General features: G+C 53.0%; 1 protein-coding gene across 5 annotated transcripts in view; it reads left to right on the top strand.

Annotated features, from left to right (window-relative positions):
* Kif1a (kinesin family member 1A) overlaps window positions 1–24,532 on the top strand; it is an 89,356-nt gene that overhangs the window by 51,188 nt on the left and 13,636 nt on the right. For all 5 annotated transcript variants that reach the window (XM_031368472.1, XM_031368474.1, XM_031368475.1 and 2 more), the window contains 12 exons: window positions 1,478–1,615; window positions 7,425–7,543; window positions 10,232–10,317; window positions 11,148–11,286; window positions 11,388–11,556; window positions 11,727–11,817; window positions 12,217–12,335; window positions 13,141–13,196; window positions 13,923–14,031; window positions 14,496–14,562; window positions 14,663–14,747; window positions 17,057–17,162. In XM_031368472.1, coding sequence (XP_031224332.1) covers window positions 1,478–1,615; window positions 7,425–7,543; window positions 10,232–10,317; window positions 11,148–11,286; window positions 11,388–11,556; window positions 11,727–11,817; window positions 12,217–12,335; window positions 13,141–13,196; window positions 13,923–14,031; window positions 14,496–14,562; window positions 14,663–14,747; window positions 17,057–17,162 — 1,284 coding nt within the window. The remainder of the gene's footprint in view (window positions 1–1,477; window positions 1,616–7,424; window positions 7,544–10,231; window positions 10,318–11,147; window positions 11,287–11,387; window positions 11,557–11,726; window positions 11,818–12,216; window positions 12,336–13,140; window positions 13,197–13,922; window positions 14,032–14,495; window positions 14,563–14,662; window positions 14,748–17,056; window positions 17,163–24,532) is intronic.

Below are 24,532 nucleotides of genomic sequence, written 5' to 3'. Positions count from 1 at the left end.
CCTCCACTTTGCATATCTGAGGGAAGCCATCTCGGTCCCTGGAAGGCTGAGGACCTGGACAGGTGGAAGAGCCTCTGTAGTGTGCCACCATTGTGGATTTCTCCACCGCTTGTGTGTTGTAAGAGGACGTCTGCCTCTGTGGACACTTCCTCTACCTCATGTCAAGTCTTCATGTACAATGGCCACCAGGTGATGGCGTAGACGTCTGCATGAGAAGAGTAGGATGTACTCACAGCCCTGGAACTAGGAGGCACACAACACACAGGGCCGTGATTGGACCCCAGGGCAGGCCAGGAGGGGGAAAACCAGAACATTCCTTGGTTGTCCAAGAGAAATATGGAGCAGCTGGTTTCTATGGGCCAGCTTCCTGGAATGAGGCCAGCTTTGGGCAAGGGGCCCTCCTAGTCTCTTGCTGTCCTGGGTAATTTATGGCAAAAAGAACATTGGTCAAGTGGTGAGATCTTAGAGAGAGGAGAGGTGGGTGCCGACTTGGGATCTGTTGGTTTGTATGTAGAAGGCAGGTTCACTAATGAGTTGTTGGCTATCCCTAGGGATGAGCTAGAATGACGGTTCTTACTGTGTGGGTCTTGACCCCCTTTGGGGGTCAAACGACATTTTCACAGGGGTCTCCTAAGGCCACCAGAAAACACAAATATTTACATTGCTATTCATAACAGTAGCAAAATTGCAGTTATGAAGTAGTAATGAAAATAATCTTATGGTTGGGGGATCACCACAATGTGAGGAACTGTATTAAAGGGTTATAGCATAGCGAGGTTGAGAACCGCTGAGATAGGTAGAGAGGACTCTTCTTAGTCAGCCAGGCCTTCAGAGGATGGCAAATATGGACAGGAAGACATGATTAGTAAACATACCCTTTTCTCTTTCAATCTGTGTGTGCCTACACACTCTCCACTCATCTCCTAGGAAGCTAGGTCGTATATATCACCATCAATAGAAGATGTTTATCCCTCTAAAAGCCAATCTCTGAGGCCCCTACAATCTCATGTTCTTCCTCTTCTTACACTTTGCCCTGCCTGGGGCGGGGGTAAGAATTTAAAAATACTGTCTTCTCCATTCCCTTCCTGCCTCACCTGAGCTCTCTACAAGAGCTTTCAGGGCTGTGATGGGAACCCTATTTCTGAGTTACAGTAGGGTATCTCCCTGCTGCTGAGTCTGCTTCCCAGCTGCCCAAAGGCATCACGAATCAGCCCTGCTGTCCTGCTGTCTGTGGCTGCTCAGCTTACCTCGACGTCACCAGGGAGGGTTTGAGAGGCATTCGTGAACAAACTTTTTCTCATTTGTAAGTTTTCTATGGATGCTGAACTCTGAGGACCACAGAGGGGTTTCTAGCTGGCAGAAGTCTGGGCCAGTGACTCTGGCAGGATGCTGGAGTCTGATGTCCTAGGAGGAAGATGGACTGCCAGGCTACTTCTGGACATTGGTCTGAGCATACATGCTCTTTGAACCCCAACAGGCAACGCCTGGACCTGATGCGAGAAATGTACGACCGGGCTGCAGAGGTTCCCTCCAGTGTCGTGGAGGACTGTGACAACGTGGTGACCGGCGGGGACCCCTTCTATGACCGCTTCCCCTGGTTCCGGCTGGTGGGCAGGTGGGCACCTCCTCCCTTTTCTTGTAGAGAAAGTGAGATGGTAGTGGGGTCAGAGCCCAGACCCTGAACTGGCCTGGCCTGAAGGAAAGGGGCCATATTCCACTCCTGTTTCCCCCTTAGTCATCCTTCCCCACACATACATGCAGGCCCAGCTTTTTTAGGTAACCTGGGGTGCCGTCTTGTTTGTGTTGCTTATACCTATTATGCTACATGTTTGTGCATGAGTAAGTGTGTGTGTGTGTGTGTGTGTGTGTGTGTGTGTGTTGCCCAAGCACCCAGGGGACTAGAGCAGGCATTCCAGGTCACTAGTGTTTGGGAGGTGGGAGGTGGGGTGTGGGGGAATGCAGAGGTGAGATTGGAAATTACCACCTCTTCCCTTGTTTTCCAAACTGGTTTCTGTGTCCAGCCTTCCACCCCATGTCATTCAAGGAGGTCCTCCGGGAGTTTGGCTACGGCCAGCCTGGGCCTTTGTTCTCACTCATACCTATTGGCGGTGCTTTCCAGAACCTTCTACTGACCGCGGATCTTGTTGCTGTTAGTTTGGGGTGTTTTGTTTGCCCTTCCCAGCCCAACCTGGGCACATTTTTGTTTCTTGTCTTTTAAAGCAGCGCTCCTTGATGGTTGGTGTTTTAGTTTTAAAGAGAAGTGCTCCCTGTCCCTCCCAACCCTGCCCCACCTTCCCCGGAGTAGCTGGTGTTAACTTCTCTCTGTCTTGTCGCACTAACCTCAGTTCAGTCATCTCTGGCTGCAACAGCTACCCTCTTCTGAACACATGCATGAGCGAGCGCATGGCTGCTCTCACCCCCTCCCCCACCTTCTCAAGCCCCGACTCCGACACCACCGAGCCTGCCGAGGAGCAGAGCGTGGGGGAGGAGGAGGAGGAGGAGGAGGAGGAGGAGGAGGACCTGGAGGACGACGTCTTTCCGGAGCACACGCTGTGCGACGGCCAGGACCCGTTTTACGACCGGCCCCCCCTGTTCAGTTTAGTAGGAAGGTTGGTGAGGTTGAGGCACGCATGCTGGGGAGGAACCAGCTCTTTGGCTCAGGAGCACTGCTATGGGTATCAGGGCAGACACCCGACCCTCTGGGCCAGGCAGGCAGGCTAGGGCTAGCCTCTGAGGGGGAATGAGGGAGTCAGGCTCCCTCTTGTGCCTTCATGGTGGGACATGTGCACATTTAAGAGATAGATGCTCTGGCTCAGCGGGGAAGAGTCTGGCTCCATGGGCAGAAGAGACTGAGGCTAGGAATGCACAACTGCAGCCAAGAACTCCTGGTGCCCACCCTGGGTAGCTGGGATAGTTCCTGTAGTGGCCATAAGACACAGTGGCCAGGGCTCGGGTACTGGTGCCATTGACTCCTTGGCAGGGCTCCAAGGGTATTTGAGAGAGGAAGAAAGAAGTCCAAAGGCAGGATGCCCCACACCCTTGTCTCCCAAGACAAAGCTCCCCAGATTAGCTTTGTTTAGCTGAGGTTGGCGGCTGAGCATCCCACTGTCATCCAAAGAGAAGGCACCTGTGTTCTCAGTACCACCCTGTTCTGAGAAAAGCTGCAGAGCTTCGAGCCACTCAGGGCAGGGGAGGAAGGGCCTCCACCTGCCTTCATGTTGTGGAGCTCGGCCTAGGAGATAGCTCCAGGCCCCTGACCTCCCAGGCGAGCGTGGCGAGATGGACTCGTAACCTTTACAGAGAAGCCCTGGCCACTTGGTTTCTGAGATAGGTCAAAGAGGCTGAGGCCAGGGAAGTGGGCCACCGGGACATAGGTCTAGCTGTTAGCTCCATCACTAAGGCAAATGACTTCAAGAAAATGCTAGGGCTTGTAGTCTACCTGCTAGGAACGGGAACAGTCCTAGTGGCATCGTCTCCTGGAGTTTAAGATTGCTTCCAGGGCAACAGGAGTTTTAGAACTCTTGATCTTGGGGCATAACTGCTGAAAGCTAAAGCCTGAGGATAGTCCCTTGCAGTCTATGGATTTTCTGTGGAGTTCCTTTCTTCCTCGAGTGTGGGTGATAGCCTGAGACACCCTCTCCCTCTCAGAAGGCAGCAGGTCCCATGTCACTGGCCAGGATCTGCTCTGATCAGTTTTTCTGTCGTCAGCTAGCATTAGGTATGATGAACTAGCCAACTGGACAAATGAGTACCATCTCCTTCCAAGATACCCTGGGTCTGGCCTTCCACCCTGCTGGGCCTGGGCAAGAGGTGCAGATGCCAGGCCAGCTCTGGGTAGGCTTCTCTCACCAAGCCTTGGGCTATATAGTTCCAGACCTCCCATGCCTTCCGGGCCCTGGGAGTGGCTCCGGGTGTCAGGTAGCCAAAGGGTCAGGAGACACAGGGAACAATGACATGAGGAGAAATGGGGTCTGGTCTCTGCAGTCTCATGAAAAGAGCTGGGTCCTTCCAATGTTGTTTCCCCTCTTGTGGATTTGAGATTTCACAAAATAACCAAACTTAGCACATGAGAGGCCCAGCCCCCTGTATCACGGGGTGGTCTGTGCAAGGCTTCATTTGGCAACACCCTGACCTTTTGGTTTGGCAAGAATTGGCTTTTCCGCGCAGCAGCTATGCAGCCCCAGCCCCGAGGAGGGCTCCACCTTGGTTTTCGTTTAATCCTCTGGTAGCTGCTGGCTCTCTCTCCAAAGCTTAAGCAAAATTGGGGTGCCCACTCTTGTACCCTCTGGAAAGGCTTCCCTGGGTCCCAGCATGTGTCTCTGCACCTCACCAATCTGTGGTTAGCGCTGCCTCCTCCCTCCTGCCTCGCCACACGTGCCGCTCTGCCCGTTCTGCCCTCCGCTTCTCTTCCAGGGCATTTTAGCCTGCTTTAAGGTGCTCTGGGTCCTGGGCAGGCCTCTTGTGGGCATAGCCAGGGCCCCTTCTCACATCCAGGGTCTCTGATGGTCAGGTGTCAGGTGGCCTGGGGATGTAGGTGAGTTAGCCTACAACTACAGCGTGGGCCCAGAGGCTCCTATTTTCCTTGCCTAATCAACACACTTCTAGAAGGTGTGGGGGGGGGCACTGCAGAGAGGATAACAAGAGTTTAAGGGTCTTGGGGAGGAGCTAGGGAGGGCACCAGATAGGTAAATGTTGACCCAGCAAGAGGCTGTGCTCGATAGCTCTGTGCGGCCCTGAGCCTCTTAGCTCCTGCCTTTGCCAGAATGGCTATGGACAGTGTTTCTCCCATCTCGAGAGCAGCTGGCTGTGCGACTGGTGTAACATGGCCAGGTTGGCAAGGGCTGTGTTCTGACCCTGCTCTGGCTGGCACTAGTTTCTAGTTGTTTCTGGTGCCTGGGAACAGGGACGGTGAAGACTGGAGTATATAGTGCCCGCTCTGAGCGGTGCGTGCCTGGGGGCCTTCACCTCCCGATGTGCTAGTGGGTGAGTCCTACACAGAGTGGGGCACAGAAACCTTCCAGATTGAGTTTGTGGCCCCATTCGATGCCAGCACTGCCCCCGGGAGGCAGTCCAGGCCCAGAGGTCTCATCTAGCTGCATAATGCCACCACAGTGCCAAGTGAACTGGGCTGGTCATTTGGCGGGGGCGGGGGGGTTGCATCCTTTTTGCCTTCTCCAACATCTGACTCCAACAGCTGCAGAGAGGCCTGTGGTTCCCATTTGAGCTGTCTGAGGATCATGAGGTCAGGGAGGCTTTGGCCACAAATGGTACTTCTTCAGTGTATAACCTCAGCCTCCAGCGAACGATTAGGGTAGGTTGGATGTGGGCCACGTCTTTCCTACAGTTTGGATGTGGGCCATGGCATCCTAGATTTCCCCCCTCCCCTCTCCCCGCTCTAATGGGAGGAAGTTCTTTTTTTTTATTTAAAGATTTATTTATTTATTATATGTAAGTACACTGTAGCTGTCGTCAGACACTCCAGAAGAGGCATCAGATCTCATTACAGATGGTTGTGAGCCACCCTGTGGTTGCTGGGATTTGAACTCAGGACCTTCCGAAGGTCAGTGTTCTTAACCGCTGAGCCATCTCTCCAGCCTGGGAAGAAGTTCTTAAAGATGCAATACAAGATTTATTCTGTGGCTAGCTGCACTGACAAACAATGATCTGTAAGGCTGAGAGCGACCTAGAGGGTCCCAACCTAGCTCTGGCCCTGGCTTCTTTCTGCCTGGTGTTTTTATCCTGTGAAATGGGCCCAAGTGCCGTATCCCACCTGCTCTAATGGGCCATGCTATATAGACTCTAGACTCTACATCCATAAAAGCTAAGCTAAGTTGAGGGACATCATTATTAGGACATAGTTGGTAAGCTACCTTCCAGGTGTTAGAGAAGAGCAGCTGTTGCAGAACATGTATTTCCTCTTTGGGTCCTACAGTCTCTGGAGTCACCCCACTTTACAATGGATGGTCACCTGCCACAGTCCTATCTCTCTGCCTCCCTGGGCACTGCTCCAGATCCCCTGGTGCTGGACAGTGGGGGAGGGTCAAGCAGCGAGGGTGTGAGAACTGTGAGCTTCCCTATGGGTGCTCATGGAGCTAGGGTCACCTCTGCAGTTCTGGTAAGACCCATCTGGATAGCCCGGAACTGGACTCTGTTGACTGCAAGCTGCCTCTGTGGCATTGCCTCCTGAGCCCTCTAGTGAGGCAGTCTAGGTCGTCAGGGCCTTCAGACGGCAGAGCTGGGTTTCAGTCTAGCTCAGGAATCCTGAAAAGCCCCACAGGGCCTTCATCTGCCGCCATTGTGGGTATTCCCACACACTCCTCAGTTTGATCTCCACTTCCTTTCTGTAGCAATTCCCTGACTGGTGGTACCTGGAGCAAAGGGGTTTGAGCCAGTACCTTTCCTGAGAGGGTACTGCACTAGGGTAAGTGGGTCCCATGGAGGTATCCCAGAGAGGCCACCCAAGGCCCCTTGGAGGTAGCTGCCAAGTTGAGGTTTGACTTAGAGGATTCTACTAGAACGACTCACTAAGGCCCTGTCATATATAAAGAAGCTCAGAAAATCAGAAAGTCTAGATAAATTCTTAAAGTTAGAAAATGAAGCCAAGAGAATGAAGATGAGCTGTTGTCATGAGAGTAAGACAAATGCTCCAGGGAGCCGTCGGCCCACGTGGCCAGATGGAGGCTGAACTTTGGGGCAGTAAGGTAGTGCTAGCCAGTCTGGACCTCTTGGGGCTTGGATATCAGCAGCTTGGGCATCACCACAGGTGTCAGGACTTCTATGTGACAGGTGCCCTACAACCCTCTAGAGACAGTAAGAGAGGCAGGCTGGCAGTGAGACCAAGGGAGCTCCAACAAGATTCTTACAGCAGGAGGTGTTGACTAGAAAGGAGGACCAGGGCAGGGCCCAGGCATCTGAAGGTCGGGCACACACTCCAAGATGCATCTGCCCTGAGAAGGGCGACACTTAGGGCGGGGCTGTGCCTGATATTCGGCTAAACTGTAGAAGGTGGAGGAGCTTAGTAGTGCTCCACAGGAAGCAGACATCAAGGCCCCAAGGGTTGAAGCTTACTAGCATGTCCTTGCTCAACCCAGGTCCTCAGCCCTTGAAGCAGGCTGAAACCCTCTCTTCAACTACTCTCTTCTCAGACAGCCATGTCCTGGCTGAGCTGGGCTGTGCCCTCCACTTACCGAAGCCATCCTTTCCTCTCTGTGTCTCCACCTCCTGTCTCCTCTGAGCACTGAAAACCCTCCTCCCTCCCCCGCCCCCTGCCTGTTCCCAGCCCACCTCGCTGGCTCTCCCTGGCTGTCTCACCGCTGCTTTGCTCCGCTTTGTAGCTTCATGGTGTGTGTGAGCCGGCCTTGGTGTCACTGGTATCAAAGTGCGCACCCTGAGGGTTGCCTGTGACTATGGCTCTGCTCCTGCAGGGCCTTCGTATACCTGAGCAACCTGCTGTACCCTGTGCCCCTGGTGCACCGCGTGGCCATCGTCAGCGAAAAGGGAGAGGTGAAAGGCTTCCTCCGTGTGGCGGTGCAAGCTATCTCAGGTGTGTGGGGGACCAGGTGATGTGTGGCTCCGAGTCCCTGGGGGCTGGGGAAAGTCTGCCTTCACAGGCAAAGCTGGGAGGAATACTGTTATGTGGGAACTGATATGAAGCTGCTCTTATCTAGGATCCCCAGTTTCCCTGTGGCCAACATGAAACCTCTTCCACCTTCCCAAGCAAGTGGACAGGTGGGGCTTGAAGGAGAAGTCCCCTGTGTTGAGCCCTTGGCTCTGACTTCCTAGAGTCCTGGACTAGATAGGGCGATCTCAGCCATGCAGGCTCAATCCAAGATGCTTGAGCCTGATCTGGCTTTGAGTCTGAGTCCCCACCTATCTAACTGTTCAGGCGGACCCAGAGATCGCCTTGTGCCTCCCAGTAGTGTAAACTGTCTGCCAGCCTAGCCTACTATCCACTTTCTCCACAGCCAAGGGAGCCTGTAGACTGCTCGTCCCTGCCAGGGTGGCTTTTAGCAGCTGCCTCCATTTCTCTTCTATTCCCCGTCTGTCCCCCCACCGCTTAGGTCCCGTTCTTAGGCACCCAGCCTCAGCTGGAGGCCGCACACTGTCCTCATTTGTGGGTCTGAAGATAGAGGCTGTTGTAAGAGGCAGACATTTTCTCACTATGCCCTCTCTCCCTTATGGTCAGGAGGAGGTACCAGGACTAGCCAGCTGCAGCGCCCCTGGGTCTCAGTTTGCTCACCTATAGGCCTATAATGTACTCCCTGCCTGGTGAACATGTTTGTAGGACCACAGAGAACTGGGTGAGGGTCATGGCTCAAAAGGTATCTGCAAGACAGTGGTAGTGTCTGCTGTAACGGCAGATCAAAGACGTCCGTTCTCTGACCTTGACCATGGTCTCCCTTCCTGGGATACTCACTGTCCTTAGCTTCGCAGGCACCCTAGGAGTGGTGGAGGTAAAAGAACAGAGCATGACTAAGTGAGGTGCTCCAAGTTAGCCAGGGTTATGCTAGGGTGCTCAGGGTGGGCACCTGGAGGATCTGGGAAGGCCAACACCCCAGTGTGTTATATACTCCCAGGTTCTCACACACTCTAGAGTGGCATACACCCAAGTTCTACTTCCAGGTTACCAGTCCTCTGGCTCTCATACTCAACGTCTCATAACCCCAAGTTCTCATACACCCCAAACTACTGATACGCTTGTACCCTCAGGTTCTTACGTCCTACAAGTTTTCATACTGCCTTCCCGTAGGTTCTCACACCCCTCTCCCCCGCCCCCGGGTTTTCACACTCCAGGTTCTCAAACTCCAGGTTCTCACACCTGGGGTTCTCACACCTCCAGGATCTCACACTGAGGTTCTCACACCCAGGGTTCTCACACTCCTGAGTTTTTATACCTCTGACTTCCAAATGCCTCTTTCTCCTCTACTCCAAAATGTCTAATCAGTTCCCTGGTATTTTGGCCACATTAGGCGACTTTGGCTTCCCTAATTAATTGTTAATAATGGGCTGTGTTGTCAAACTCTCCTCCGCCCGTGATTTCTAAAAGTTCTTCTCCCATTACCCTCACCCTGGGTCCCACCTGTCACCAGCCATGATGTGCTCATGATTGCTTAGATGAGTGGACCCTGTCACTCTTTCCCCGGCACTGGTCCAGAGGTCCCACCTAGCGAGGGGAGAGGAGTAGGTAGATTCCGGGCTAGTAGGGAACCCGGGCTTCAGTCCACCCTGGCCACATTGCTGCAAAGTGAATGTTACTGAGACATCCACACTTAGGGGAACAGACGCATCCAGAACAACTTCCTTTCTGAGGGCCTCCCTCTCCTATCCTGCCAGGCCCTCCTCCTCTCTGGTCTATCAGCTCTCACCCACACTGGGTGGAGGTCCCTATTTTGTCCGTGTAATTTTAGGGTCCAAGGGGCTTGCCCACAGCCCTTGTGGAGGACAAGAAGGGCCCTGTGGGGAATCCTTAGGAGGGTTGGTGAGTGGCCCTATCTCTAAGGGTCACCACTCTAAACTCCCTGGCACTCAATGGGTCCCCCATGTATCAGATGAAGTTTAATAGTTTAGAAGGTGCTGGGGCTCAGAGCTCAGGCCTTCAGTTGGCCACGGCCCTGCCTTCCCCCAAATCATTTTTTTTCTTCAGAAAAAGGGGCTATGATGAAACCCGACCTGTGTTGGTTCCCAAATCTTATATGAAGACCACTGGATTTTACTGTATTTGGGGTTGCAACTAATATTTCCCTATCTGCCAATGGAAGAAAGGAATTTAGGAAACACACAACCTGGTTGCCCCTCCCTGCCCTGTGTCCATGGCAGGGGTCAGGTCATCCACTGAACCCTATTAGGGCTGGCCCTGGCTATCAGACATTGCTAGTAGAACTACCCACAATGCTGGAGGTGGCATAGTAGGGCCCATGGGCTCTGAAGAGGATGGCAGAGGGGTTATCAAGACCCTTCCGTTCTCTTCTGAACACCAAGATCAGATAGTTCGGTGTCAGACTATGTAGGGCTTGTGACTCATATTGAGTGGTCCTCTGAGTCCCTGAGGCAACCCAGAGTGGTGGTCAGTGTGTCCTGGGAACTACTGAGTTGCAGGTAGTGATGTAGCTGCTCAGTCCAGTGGAGAATCTGGTCATATCTTGCTATACCCTCTCTGAGCCACCCACTTGACCTGACTGTCTACTGTGGAAAGAAAACAAGTTGGCCAACCACCTGCATGTTCCTCTTGCAGCGGATGAAGAGGCTCCAGACTATGGCTCGGGTGTCCGTCAGTCAGGAACTGCTAAAATCTCCTTTGATGATCAGCATTTTGAAAAGGTACTATGAAGGTTTGCCTTGTATACTGGGGAACCCCTTCCACCGATCCCCTAGGCTCTGAGGGCCAGCCTCGGCAGGGCTCCATGGGTCTTGATGTCTGTCCCATCCCTTGCTGTCCCAAACATACAATGTCCCTTTCCCAGTGTATCAGGACCCACTTGGTCCAACCATCTTCCTGAGTCTCACACAGCAAGGCATAGAGTTGGTAAGTAGAGCCAGCTTTTAGAATAGGCACTCCCATTCTCCCCTCTCTTGGGTTAGAAGTTCTCGGGGTTCCCACAACATTCTAGATTTTTCTACCATCCTTCTTCCCCTGCCTTCCCCAGCACCTATGGGAATGGGGATGACCTCATTGAGGCGGCCTACCTCTGATCCTCACCAAAAGAACTATCTCAGGAGACAGTAGAGAGGTTGAGCCCACATAGTACCCCTCCCCAGACGTGCTTACTTGGCTCTGTGGCTCAAGATCTGAGTCTAAAGGTGTCCAAGAGTCTGCCTGTGACCTCCCCCAGCAAGTACCCTGGGAGTAGAACTAAGGCCCGGAGTGGCTCCCTGTTTTCCTTCACTATGCCTCTTGCACTGAGGCATGTGGAATGTTCCGCTCAGGCAGTTTACACCTCAACTCACCTAAACCAGAGAAGAGTGTCAAAGTGGGCCACTCATGGCTATGGGGGTGGAGGCCGAGAGAGGTGGGCACTTCATCTAGGGGCCAGTGGCAAGTCTGGCTCAGGATGCTAGAGACCCAGGTGCCAGTGCACAGATCCCTATAGCCTGTGACAGGGTGGCCTACGCTTAGCCAGCTAGCTCAGCAGTTTTCCCTGTCTCCACAGTTCCAGTCTGAATCCTGCCCTGTGGTGGGGATGTCCCGCACGGGGACCTCCCAGGAAGAGCTACGCATTGTAGAAGGCCAGGGTCAGGGGGCTGATTCTGGGCCTTCAGCCGATGAGGTTAACAACAATACCTGCTCAGGTGGGTGCAGCTCTACTGTGTGTGGACCATGCGTGTGTGGGACCAGGGTTTGAAGAGCCTGGAATCTTGAGACCACATTGCTCTGCTCTTCCTCCCAACAGCTGTGCCTCCTGAAGGCCTCATGGATAGCCCAGAGAAGGCTGCCCTAGATGGGCCCCTGGACACAGCCTTGGACCACCTTCGTCTAGGCAGTACCTTCACCTTCCGGGTGACAGTCCTGCAGGCGTCCAGTATCTCTGCTGAATATGCTGACATCTTCTGCCAGTTCAAGTGAGCCTGTTGTCTATGCCCTGGGCTGCTCGGGAGTAGGTACTCTCCTCTCCTGAGGGGTCTGCAGCCCACCCAGGCTGTGTTAGGGGCTACTCAGTCTCATGCAATGCCCAGTGAGGCCATGGAGTTGCTTCAAGTCCTTGCCCCAACTTCCTCTTCTTTCCCTTCAGCTTTATCCACCGCCATGACGAGGCCTTCTCCACTGAACCCCTGAAGAACACCGGCAGGGGACCCCCTCTTGGCTTCTACCATGTTCAAAATGTAAGTGCTGGCCCTTATACCCCCAATACCCAAAGGCCTTAAATGCTAAGGCTAACCCAAAGACTAAGCTTGGTTCTCCTTTTCCATCCATCCTTTCTCCTTTGAGTGGACTGTCTTGGAGGCCGCCTGGCATTGGGTTGTAGAACCTTCAATGCCATGCTGGGATACTGACTTTACAGCTAGATAGCAGAGGATTAGTGATGGGTTTAAAATTGGAGCCTTGGGTCAGCATAGAGCTCCTGAAAGCTGCTCACAATGATCCTTCGGCAGACATGAAGACAGAGCATCCAGGGAAGTCATCGCTGAGATTTGCGCTAAGGGCTGGGCCCAGAGTGTGGAGTTTTCATGGACACTGAGCACTTACAGCCACAACCCATACTCGCCCCCTTTTCCGTTTAGATTGCGGTAGAGGTGACCAAGTCCTTCATCGAATACATCAAGAGCCAGCCCATTGTGTTCGAGGTCTTCGGGCACTACCAGCAGCACCCGTTTCCACCTCTTTGCAAGGATGTTCTCAGGTCAGCTGCCTAGGTCACCCAAGTGTCCTCGTCTCCAGGCAACAGAGACCATGTATACCTCTCATTCTTCCCTCCTTAACTGACCAGGATGGTCAAAGCACGTCCCATACCTGCCTTTCCCTTTTGGAACTGGGTTCTTTAAGGACCATGTTGTCAGAACTTTGATCATTAGCCATACATGCGAAGCATCCAGGGGATAGCCAGGCTTTACTGCCCACTGGCCACTTCTGGGGAGGGAACGTCTGTCTGCCTCCCTCATGCTTTAGTCTCCCAGACTCGGAGGAGAAAGCGGGGTGGGGGAGTCTCAAGAGGCTGGGATGTGAGGTTCAGGTACCCATAAGCCATCTCATTGAATCCAGAAGTTGAAACAGGAAAGCTAGCTACCCCAAGGCCTGGAGACGTGTTGACAAACCTTCGCTGCTCTCCACCTCTGTCTCTTGGTTGAGCAGACCTCACAGCTCAGGGATATGCAGAATATGGGGACAGAAAAGAGAGGCAGCAGAGATTATTTGGGAAGCTGAGTCTCTGGTAGTACATCCAGGATGGTTCAGGGGCCCTAAGGATTTCTCCTCTCCCATCTAAGTATGTACAGAGGTCTGGGCTCTTCCTGGATCTGTGGAACACAGATTAGGGAATACATGGATATGGAAACATGTGGATATGGGGGACACATGATATGGGAACATGTGGATATGGGGGGCACATGGACAGGCATCTTGTCATCCTTCCCTGCCCTGGGCTATCCACTCTAGCTGGGACTCACAGACACCAGCCCAGGTCTGCTCACTCTGGCTTTCCTCCACAGCCCCCTGAGGCCCTCACGTCGCCACTTCCCCAGGGTCATGCCGCTATCCAAGCCAGGTAGGTGAGGGTCTCCTGAGTCCAGTGGGGGCAGAGAAGGCCCACACTATGGCTGCAAGTGTGGTTGAACCTGCTGTGAATGTAATGGTCTTCCAGGCTGCAGATGCCATTACAGGTGTCTTCTGGCCCGCTTCATGTCTATGGAAGGTAGAGCCTTTTGCTTTGTGCTCTTATTTTAGAGCCAGTGTCTGGTGGCATGATGAGCACTCAGAGGGGACTTGTGGAGGAAAGGCTCGAAGCAGGGGCTATGGACAGACATGGTTGGGCCCAGGAATACGGGGAGGCAGACACTGTCAGGAGGTGGATATATTGGAGGGCCCGCAGAGCTGAGTTTAGGGCACACTAGGCAAGGTGCGGGTGCTGGCAGAACACACTTGGGCTGGTGCATTTTGCTGTAGTCAAGGGTAGCACAGGTAACTGAGGGGTCCTGTCCATATGATAGGGCCTCTGAGCAAGTGTCTCTGCTGACTTAGTGGTGTTTAGAGTCAAGCCATCACCCTCATATCCAGGTGTGTAAGGCCACACATTCAGCCTTGAGTGTAAAGAGCATAAGTGGCCATACATCTGAGAACACTGCCAGAGTTTTCACGCCTGACTGCCTAGTGCCAGGGGTGACCTGGCCACGGGTATACCAGTGGACACCTCTTTGGGAGTGTTGTTTCCCATGTAGGCTTTAATGCCCTCTTCCTGATACCCCATTACAGCATCTCTTTCTTGTCTTCCTAGTGCCCGCCACTAAGCTCAGCACGATGACACGACCTTCCCCAGGTCCCTGCCATTGCAAGTATGACCTGCTGGTCTACTTCGAGATCTGCGAGCTGGAAGCCAATGGCGAGTGAGTTGGGTACCCACTGTGCCCATGTTGGGCACCAGTTTGGGACCCAAGAGGATGTGATTAAAGAAGAGAGGGCACTGGAAATAGGATTCTGGTAGCTGCTGAGAATTCCCACTGGCTAACTTGGAAAAGGGGGGGTCAGGGGGCTCTAAGCTGATGTCTGGGGAGGCCTGGAACCAGGTTCTCCGTGAGTGTCCCAAGCTTAAGGCACAGTACAGGAGCCCTGGCATTACCCAGGTCACTGGGTGTAGATGTCTGACTTGTAGGGATGGGGGAAATATGAGACCCTGAGAGCTGTTGTAGAGAGCCAGCCCAGAAGGACCTGACTATGTGGACTGGGCTACTTGCTCCTGAAGGGGTGGTCAAGGCTGCCGTTTTCAGCTCTGCTGATGATGGGACCAAGTCCTGTGCTATAGGTGGGATAGAGAAGGGGCTCTGTACCTTACCGTCGCCATCTTTTCCAGTTACATCCCTGCTGTGGTAGACCACCGTGGCGGCATGCCATGCATGGGGACCTTCCTTCTCCATCAGGTGGGGAGCCTTAACCTGCCCACCTCAAAACTTGTCCCTTCCCCCCCAGAAGTTACATCCCCAGTGCTGACTAACTGTTCCCTCTCCTGGCATGTGGCAGGGCATCCAGAGACGGATAACTGTGACACTGTTGCATGAGACAGGAAGCCACATCCGCTGGAAGGAAGTGCGAGAGCTGGTTGTGGGTAAGTGGGGCAGGCAGAGGGTGCCTCGGGAGTGGACCATTTTGGACAAATGTCTGGGTTCTAACCCCAGCACTGCCCTGAGATGTGTGGCTCTGACTTAGGTCACGAAGGTTTTCTGTGCCTCCTCAGCCTGTCACCCAAAAGGGAGAGCCTGGGATCTGTTATGGCCTCAAGTTTCCTCCCAATCTGTGTCACCCTTCCAGGGTTGCTGAACCACAACTAAATGGCTTAAAACAACAGACAAGGGCTGGGCGTCATAGTTCTGGAAATCAGGGTGTCAGCAGTAAGCACGCTGTCTGGGACACTGCAGGGTCCTTCTCTGCTTTATCTGGTCTTGGGAGGTGGCTGTAGTCCTGAGTGTCATTAGCTTGTTAGAAGACTATTCTAATCCTCTGCTTGACAGGGTAGGCTCCATGCATTTTGGTAGTACAAGGCATGGAAAGTTGGGCGACTATCCTCGCTCTAGGATGACTTCAGTCATCCTGATGACACTGTAGCGCACTGTCTCCTCGGGACTCTTAAACACTTTGTTAGGGAGGGTGAGAACGCCGTCTTTCTCTGCAACCTCCTCTTTGAACTCTGCTTTACCAAGATGTCCTCTAGACTCTCATCTGGGGACACAGTAGATATCCATCCCAGTATGCAGCCCCTCTACCCTTGAGCCTATCTCTCTAGAAGTTTCTTTCATCAAAACTTGGTTTTGATGACCAGGTAGGTAGAAGCTCAAAAGCGATGCCATCCTGTGCCCCCTTTCTGCGGGGTTGAGGGTAGTTGGTCTGGGTACCAGAGTGGACACTTGTATTTTACAAGTTTTGTGTCAGGGATCAGAAAAAGCATGAAACCAGAGCTCGAAGGATCCAAACAGTGACTCAATTCCGAGACTAAGGTCAGGCTTAGCACCTGTCTTCTGAACCAAGCTTTACCTGGGGAGAGGCAGCACTGCCGATGCTGGCATCCAGAGGTGTCTAGCTACCATGTCCTCCTACTCAGATGGGCATCCCAGCCTGTTCTGAGTCCCCTCTTCTTCCTCTCACTTTTCTAAAAGTGTAGACACCAGTGGCTGCTGATTTGGGGTGGCAGTGGGGAATTTAAACGAAGTAGAGCCATAACTGCTGTGATCCAGTCGCATTCCAGTTACAGATGAGCCCCAAGCCAAGCATCTCTCCCTGGAAGGCATGGGTCTTTCAGGCTCTCTGAAGTGGGTGTTATGGAGAGGGGCCAGCAAAATGGTGGAAAGACAAGAGACCCTTTGAGGGATACAGATGGCTCTAGCCCACTCCCTAACTCCCTCTTGTCTCCTGCCTAAGTATGTCCATCAGCTCCTTATCTGTAGAGCCCTGCTGACCAACTCCCACAAAGGTCAACCAACAACCTACTATGGCCTCCACTGTCCCAGTCTCTTGTGCCATAGCCAGCTCCAGGGCTACCTGCCCTCTTTCTGACACTGAAGTGAGTGGTGGCCCATGGGCTCCAAATCTCTCTGCTCACTTGATTGTGTGTCCCTCATCTCTGGTTTACACACTCATGCCATCCCATCACCTAACAGCCGCCATGGGCTTAGAGCATGAGTTAAGTCCTGTCCCTGTAGAGGTCAGTACCCCAGGGCTGAGCATCTGCTCTGGGGATGCCCTCCCCCTTGTCCTAAACCCAGACACTGGAGAATCAGGCATCAAGAAAGGGCTGGCTGAAGGACCCCCGATTGCCTCCTCCCAGAATCCTTGTACTGCAGAGCTGCAGAGAAGTAACTAGACTGTGGAGGGGAAGCCAGGGCGGCTGCTCACTTTGTTACCAGAGCAGAGGACTCATGGGCATCTGTGAGCTCCTTCAAATGAGCAGAGAGTTGCTTCCGGGATGAGGAATTATGAAATGAAGCATCTCTCTCACAGACAGATGGTCTTTCAAAGCAGAGGGCTCTGGGGTTCTAGACGAGTGGCCAGTACTCCGAGTTATTGGTATTTTAAAGTATTAAATGGGGTAGGGCCATCTGCTCATCTTGCTTTGGTCTCTGTGTCCTACAGGTAGCCTGAGCTTGTTAAACTAGACAGCTGAGATCCACCAGAAAGTGTAATTATAGCTGAAATCTAGAAAGCCAGGCTGCAAGGAGACAGAGGGGAAAAGCCACGGCCATGTTACAGAGGCCACCGGGACCCACCCCCTCAGCCTCCCTGTCCACTCTGGCGCCTTTGACTGCATGGCTCATAGGCATGTAGGGAATCCGCTTGCCATCTTAGCTTCTGCCCAGAGGCCTCAGCATACCACAACCACTAGGCTTCCTAGGCACTGACACCCAGCCACTACCCTTCCCATAGGTCGTATCAGAAACACTCCAGAAACTGACGAAGCTCTGATTGACCCCAACATCTTGTCCCTCAACATCCTCTCATCAGGATACGTCCATCCAGCCCAGGATGACCGGTGAGTACTACAAGAAAGGTGGGAGGACCACAATCCCTGCTGACCAACTCCCACAAAAGTCAACCAACAACCTACTATGGCCTCCACTGTCCCAGCCTCTCGTGCCATGGCCAGCTCCAGGACTACCTGCCCTCTTTCTGACACTGAAGTGAGTGGTGGCCCATGGGCTCCAAGTCTCTCTGCTCACTTGATTGTGTGTCCCTCATCTCTGGTTTACACACTCATGCCATCCCATCACCTAACAGCCGCCATGGGCTTAGAGCGTGAGTTAAATCCTGTCCCTGGGAGTTCATGGGTAGATGGTTGGTGGTATGGGGTGGGAGACTAACATGCAGGCCATGGTTCTGAGGACCACATTGGTATGGTGTCTGAACAGGTCTGAAGTCTCTGTCCCAGGAATGGGTGGTGATAAAGAAGGTCATCCAGAGCTCCCAGAGTTGGCAGTCGAACAGCTTGGGTAGAGGGTGGCTGTGGGTCACCAATTGTCATGTGCTTCTCGTCACTTTCCAAGCTCCAGATTGTCCCAGCTCCCATCCTCATCTGAACAGGAGAGGGAGGGGTAATGGAGCCCTGTGGGCTTTGCCAGAGTGCGTGGGTGTGACAGAGGCATTACAAAGGCTGCCAAGGGCCAGGCACTGCAAGAATCATCCTGCCAGGAAGGATGCCCAACTGGACAAAATCTCCTGGGACATAGACTCCCAAGGATTTGCAGTGATGATTAGCAGGGTCTGAGCCCCAGCCTGGCTCTTCCCCAGTAACTCAGTAGCTAACCTGGGAGCTACAGCCAGGGCTATATGTGGAAAAACATTTTCTGAGGGTGTGGTGACCTTGGAGAGCCAAGGGAGGATAACCCCTGTGAGGGAGGGGTTGTCTGGCTCCAGAATCCTAGGCATGGCCTGTGTTCTTCCAGCTCCTGAGTCCACTTCTTCACAGACATCTGGGGAGGAGCCAGAAGAGATCCTCCTCTCCCATAGGCATAGCGGGAGCCAGCCAAGGGCAGAACAGGGCTGGGCAGCACTCAGGACAGTGGACAGGACAGGACAGAGACCCTAGCACACGCGTGTCTCTGGTCCTCAGTCTATTTCCTGGAGGTGTTTTCTTAGGAACATGGCATTCTGGGGGATAGGCTGGAGTTCACAGCAAGGACCAGGAGGGGAGCCAGACCACGACATGAACTGGGATCTAGAGCTTCCACTGGTCTTCCATCCCCTCTTGCTCTGCAAATGCAGCCTACTGAGGCAGAGAAGCCTGCTACTTCTCATATGGTTGCTGCCCATGAGTATGGACCACTATGCCTGGGCATGGGAGTTGAGGACCACAGAGGCAAGGGTGGAGGCTGGGATAGCCTGTCTGTCACTGAGTGCTAAAGAGAGGGTGACTTAACCCTCAACCTCTGACCATCCATTGCAAGCATTCTGGGAGAAAGGGTTAGTGGTGGGCTCAGAAGGTCCGTGGATAGGTCAGAGCCTCTGGGCTTCCCTTCCTGGTTGCCTCCATGGACTGAAGACCTTGTTGCTGGTGTCTTCCTGTCATCTCCCCGCCAGCCCAGATGTTGAGGTGTCCTTGACCCTGGCTAGGCAGAGGTGACTGGGAGGTCAAGACTCATCGTACCTAAGATGGCAGAACTTTGGTTAAACAGGCTCAGCCATGGCACTGAACTGACTAGCTTCTGTCCTGTTCCCTGTCCAACCCTACATCTAGGCTGGAGGCCCTGGGTGCTGGGAGGATGGAAGATATAATGGGAGCACAGATGTGGCCCCTCGCTTGGCTCCTGCCCTTGCTGCTCCTGCTGGTGCAACCCCAGCCCCCCTTACCCCCAGAAAAGTCTCAGGCACGCTCCTTAGCCCATGGCCTCCTTCCCAGGGCCCTCTGAGGCCAGCTTCCTGTTCCCTGGACATGGCTGACACCCTAGGAGCCTTTGTGGGCCAGGCTGCCCAGAGACCAGCCACTCCACAGAGGTCCAGGCTTGGGTCTGGCCTAGCTCTGCCCAGGGCCTCAGGCTACCACGCGCTTTGCAACACCTGGGCCTCTTCCTGCTCCGTGGTCCCTGCTTCGCAGCCTCCCTGACCCCAAATAGGTCTGCCAGCCACGGGCAGCCCCCTGCTGCCGCTTGCTGCTGCTACCCCACTGTCCCGCTGCCCACCCGCAGCCCTTCACTAACGTGTGGTTGTTTGTGTTTTGCAGGCAGTTTCTTGATTCGGACATACCTAGGTACCATTTCTGTCCCTCGGTTTGATTTCAGCCTCTACCTTCCCTCCTTCCCTGGTCACCTACACAACCCTGAACTTTTAATTTCCAGCTTTTTCAACTCATAACTTGCTCACCCTTCCTTCCTGTTTCTCCCTCCTTTTAATTTCATTTCCTTGGGATATCGTTCTGGTTTTATTTTCACGTCCCTCCCCCAACCCCATCTTCCCGGCTGAGTCTCTCCTGCCTCTAGCCTTCTCTCCTGATTTCAGCTGCTTTTGTAGTTTTCTGCCTCTGTAGATACTGGCTGGCCTCCCGCTCCTCCCACCCCAGCCTTGCCTTCTATGCCAACCTCTAGCCTGGGCACCATTGGGTGCAGTTATCTCCTGCATGCAGGCTGGACAACCCGGCTGCTGGGCTGCACCAGCTCCCAAGGGCCAGCCACTCCCTGCAAGGGGCCATAGCAGGCAGAGCTGGGAGCACGGGGAAGGGGCAGACAGGACCCACTGCCAGGAGACTCGGGCTCCCATGTGCTCCACAGCTGCCCAGGAGCCCTTTCCAGGCCAAGTCAGGAAGAGGGGCATTGCTCTAGCTTTGCTGCCCCTGCCATGGCCTTGGCCTCGCTTTTTGGAAGTGGCAGGCGGTAACTTCATGAGAAGCCTAGCGGGCTTTTGAACATGGCGTGTAGCCATTTCAGACTTGCTCTCAGTGCTGAGTCCTGGTAGGGGAGATTGCTGTAGCTTCCTTTCGCCTGGCTTGAGGAAGTCACCGCACACACTGGCCTGTGATGGGGCTCGGTGACCACTGGAGAAGTCTTGAGTCCATACTGGGTCTAGGAAGAATTTGGGGGCTTCTCTGAATGTGAAGCCGAGGTGTTACCTCTGGGCAGTTACAGGATGGTGGCCAGAGCTTCATGGTGGTCATCTGTCTCATAGGTCAGCCTTCTTAAAGTCATGAATGCTTAAACATTTAAGCTGTACCACCCAGACAGAGCTCTAGAGAGATGGGGCACAGCCAGGATTGCAGGCTGTGTCCTTGGTGGGTCCCAGTTGTAATGGTCAGTGCAGATAACATTCATTGGCTATCTTGCTTGGATACCTGAGAGTGTGGGCTCCAGGAGACCCTACGGGTAGAGCTGTGGCTCTCTGGAGTATATTCTCTGGGTCATAGGTGTGGGACACATCTGAGTTATTGACCAGATCTTTTTTATATGCTACTATGAGTCAAGAGCTGAGTGTCCCCTCCCTGGGGGACCTGGAGCTAAATGAGGTAGAAAAATTCATCATGAAACAGCTAAAGTAGTGGCCACACTCAAGCAGGGGGACACAGCCCTGCCAAGCCTGAGCATTTCTGATTCTCTCTCCCTACCAAGATGAGCTCACTGAAAGAGGTGGCTCTGGAGGCAAGTAAGCTATGTTCAAACCCATATAGAGTTGGGCTCACATCGGCTAGTGGCTTCTGTGTGTTTGAGCGGTCTTCATGATTGGGCCAGAGAGCCCCATCTATAAACCTCTAGTGGCCCCAGTAGGTTTCTGGATAAGCAAGGGGGACACTGGCACAGTGCAAAGGGGGGAATCTCGTCTCCTTCTCTTTGGGGTTTCTTCCTCAGCTCACAGGTCTCACAAGCTCCTGCGTATGCACCTGGGTTTGACCTCCCTGTAACTGTCCTTCCTATTCTAAAGGTAAATTTGTTAGTAACAGGCCTGGGGCTTGGCCTCTTGGGAAGGAAAGGAGGAAAGAAGGACGCAAGCCAAGAAGGGAGCGAATCAGTCCATAGTCTGTTCCACAGGGGGTCCACTGTGGTGGCCAATACTACCCACCGTTGTCGTGAAGGGGAGAAACCTTATCCCATGTGACTCTGGGACCACACAGCTGAACTAGAGGCTGCCTGACTGAGTCATTTGCTCTCTAAAGATGGACGACTGCCAAAACCTTCTGGGAATCAGTTCACCCCCGAGGATAGGGAGTAGCGTTAGCTGCAGGCTGTGATGAATCAGCTGATTCATGCAAAACTCTCAGCTCAGACCCAGCACTGAGTCTCCCATTATTGTCACGGACAGTGGTATTTGTGTAAAAATGCATAGCCCATGAGCAGATTTGTGGTTTTTATCCTAACAGCTGAGGAACCACACCAAGGATCCACCACTGTGGGCCACACATGGAGCCTTCACGAGAGTCGTGGGAGTGTTAGCGCGGGTGTTTGCTACTTTCCTACATTTTATAAGACATCCAATCTGACATTCCACCCATCCTGTGCTCCTTCCAATGGCCTCACATTTTGCCTCCCTGACTTATGGGGTTCACCTGAATGGGTGTAAGGGGCAGCAGGTCCTTCTGGAGTATCCATAGGTAGTAGAAGAGCTGATACTTCTTGGCACCCTTATCTGCCAGGTTTTGGGGACTCGTTTTCCTAGTGCCTTGCAGGTTCTCTAGCTTTCTGGAGAGGGCCAGGTGAAGGATCTCATGGAAAGCTATTTCCCCGTTTATCTCCCCTGATATATTGTGAGCTGATAGCATTCGCTCTTTCAGGAATCCCTGAATCCTGTGAGCAGCATCTGGCTTGACATTAGGAGTTGTGGGTCCAGAGACTCAAAGCATATTGGATATTCATTTATCCCATCCCCACTGCAGTTGCTGACTGAACAGGCTCTGTCCTGGCCTTGAGGCCCAGAGGGGTGGGTAGCAAAGAGCTTTGCATCAAGATCCAGCTCCTGAACCTCCTTGTTGAGGAGTGGGCCCAATGGAGAGATAACACCAGGGTGGAGGAGTTGAACCATACTGGGAGTAGAAAGGGATCCTATGAATACAAGAGGAGAGCCAGGGGCAAAGGGCTTGGCTGCTCTCATGGTCAGATTAAGCATCTGACCAGAAGTTCTCTAAAGGTAGGTCTGGCCAGAGTCCTCCTTCTCCAGGGATAGTGACTATCAGAACTGGGCCTGTAGATGTGGACCAGTCGTGGAATAAAGGCTGTTTTCCAGGGACAGAAGGCATTACCAGCTCTGGCTGCCTCTGCTGCTGCCTCTGCCTCTATGGCTCTAGCACCTACCAGATGGATCTTGAGTAGACACACTGTTTTTATGGGTTCCGGTACATTCTCATGGTCTGTGAATCAGGATGCAGCTGTCTGCAGCTACATAACCTTTTAGCTCGTTTGCCATCCCAGCTTCTCAGCCCACATCCTTGGCAGGCTGCATGCTCAACAGCGCTTCCTTCCCTCGGATGCCCTTCCTCACCTGCTTCTCTTGGATCTTCCCTTTAGGGAATACGTCTCCAGGTTAGACTTCAGGCTCTAGCTTCATGGTTCCCCAAAGGATGGAACCCTCGAAGGAGCCATGATGACCTTGAAGAGTAAAGAAAGTAGGCCAGGATGATCAGGACCTAGTGAGAGGTGGAGAGCCACCATGAACCCACAGGGAGGGTTTGGAGTGCAGCCTGTTAAGATGCCTGGCCCAGCCTCCCCAGGATGAAGTTACGGTGACAGCAGCTCAGTGGTTGTGTTGGGAGAGGGTCCAGCTGCATGTGGCCACCACCATCTGGCCTGGGCTATCAGAGCTGGAGCTATGGGTGGGTGGGATCTGTGCTTGATTGAGTATTGTGTCATACTCGGACCTTTAACACGGGATCTCCAAGGTCAGACTCAAGGTCATTCTCCTGCTCTCAAGTTTGCCAACAGTCCAAGACCCGTGAGGGTAGGAACTGCCCTATTGTAATCTGGGAACTAATGAGGGAGTCAGCATCTGAGGAAGCTCCCTTGGAGGAACTCAGTCTCCCTTTCTAGAAACAAACTTTCCAAGGCACTCCTTCCCAGGGCTTCTGACCAGTCTTAGGCCTTGAGTTTTATATTTAGATCCTCAGAAAATCCACTTACAATGATACCTACTTTGTTTTTGGCCTCTGTGGCTGGGATACCTTTAAGATTTAAGGGTCAGAGACATTGGGGCAGTTTAAATACACTTTGATAACCATCAGCAGCAGGCAGAGGAGCTTTGCCTAAGAGTGAAAACACTTATTTACCAACGTACATGGGAACTCACGTATCATAGTAGCCCATGGGCATGTTCAGACCAACGTGCATGGGAACTCACGTATCATAGTAACCCATGGGCATGTTCAGAGAGCATGGGGCAAGAGGAAGGTTTTTTAAGGATTTTTTTCTTTTTAATCACACCAGGTATTTTGAAACAGTAATCTTTAGCCACAGTGATCAATGCCAAGAGACGTCCGTAGTAGGTCAAATAGATACGCTGGGCAGCTATACTCGTAGCAGTACATGTGCAAGCTCGTGGTTTTTCTGACTGTCTCATGACAGTCACTTGCAGGCAGTTGTGGTGAGAAGCCTCCCTCCATGGCTTTATCCCTTGTCTGTCATAGGTGACAAGAGGGGACAGTGTACTCTTCCTTTCACAGTATCACAGACAGTAGGACCTGGTGCTCTGTGGAGCTTGGTGTTCTCAATGCCCTTTGGAGGCTGGGCAAGAAGCGTATCTATCTATCTTTGGAAGTTATCGTCAGCTAGACCTGGAGCTGGGCTCCCATTGCTGATCCAGTTCTTCTGGTCAGACTGGGAAAACACATGTTCCTAATTTACAAACATGTGGTGGAATGGGATTACTTGCCTAGGTCCCTACAGCCTGAATGTGATGGTGATGGAGGCAGACAGAGGAAATGCTCCACACCACCCATTGTCCTCTCTGTGGGCAACACTTATATAGTAAATCTACAGTGCTCCTCATGTGGGTCGTCCTCCACCTGAGCACTATGCTTGTTGTACCACAGGTCTGAATTTGGCTGTCCTGTTTGTAGGCCTGCAAGGGCAGTGTGTCCCCTGGGGAAAGAAGAGAACCACCCAGTAGGCCTCCTGATGTCTCTCCAGGTCAAGTGAGCCAGCTGGAGGCAGGATGTTGCCTGGAAACCCAGGCTGTTACATGCTTGGGCTCTGGTTATAGAATGAGCCTTGCTGGCCACTCTTCTGAGGACCCTATGTTACCTGCTCCACACTCTGCATGTTGCAGACTAGCCATTTCACATCTCTTCCATTAGAAGGGGGTCCAAGGGATGCCATGTCTATGGAGACACCAAGGGAATGTGCACAGTAGACAGGGGTTCAGGTGGCACCAGAGGGGCAGTAGCAAGAGCAGTTAGTCCCTGCACTAGGCCTGCTTTCTAAGCTGTATTTGGGGATG

The sequence above is a fragment of the Mastomys coucha genome, unplaced genomic scaffold (assembly GCF_008632895.1).
Source record: "Mastomys coucha isolate ucsf_1 unplaced genomic scaffold, UCSF_Mcou_1 pScaffold14, whole genome shotgun sequence".
In the NCBI taxonomy this organism is placed as follows: domain Eukaryota; kingdom Metazoa; phylum Chordata; class Mammalia; order Rodentia; family Muridae; genus Mastomys; species Mastomys coucha.
Note: the sequence above shows the minus strand (reverse complement) of the source record. Positions and strands in the feature narration are given on the sequence as shown.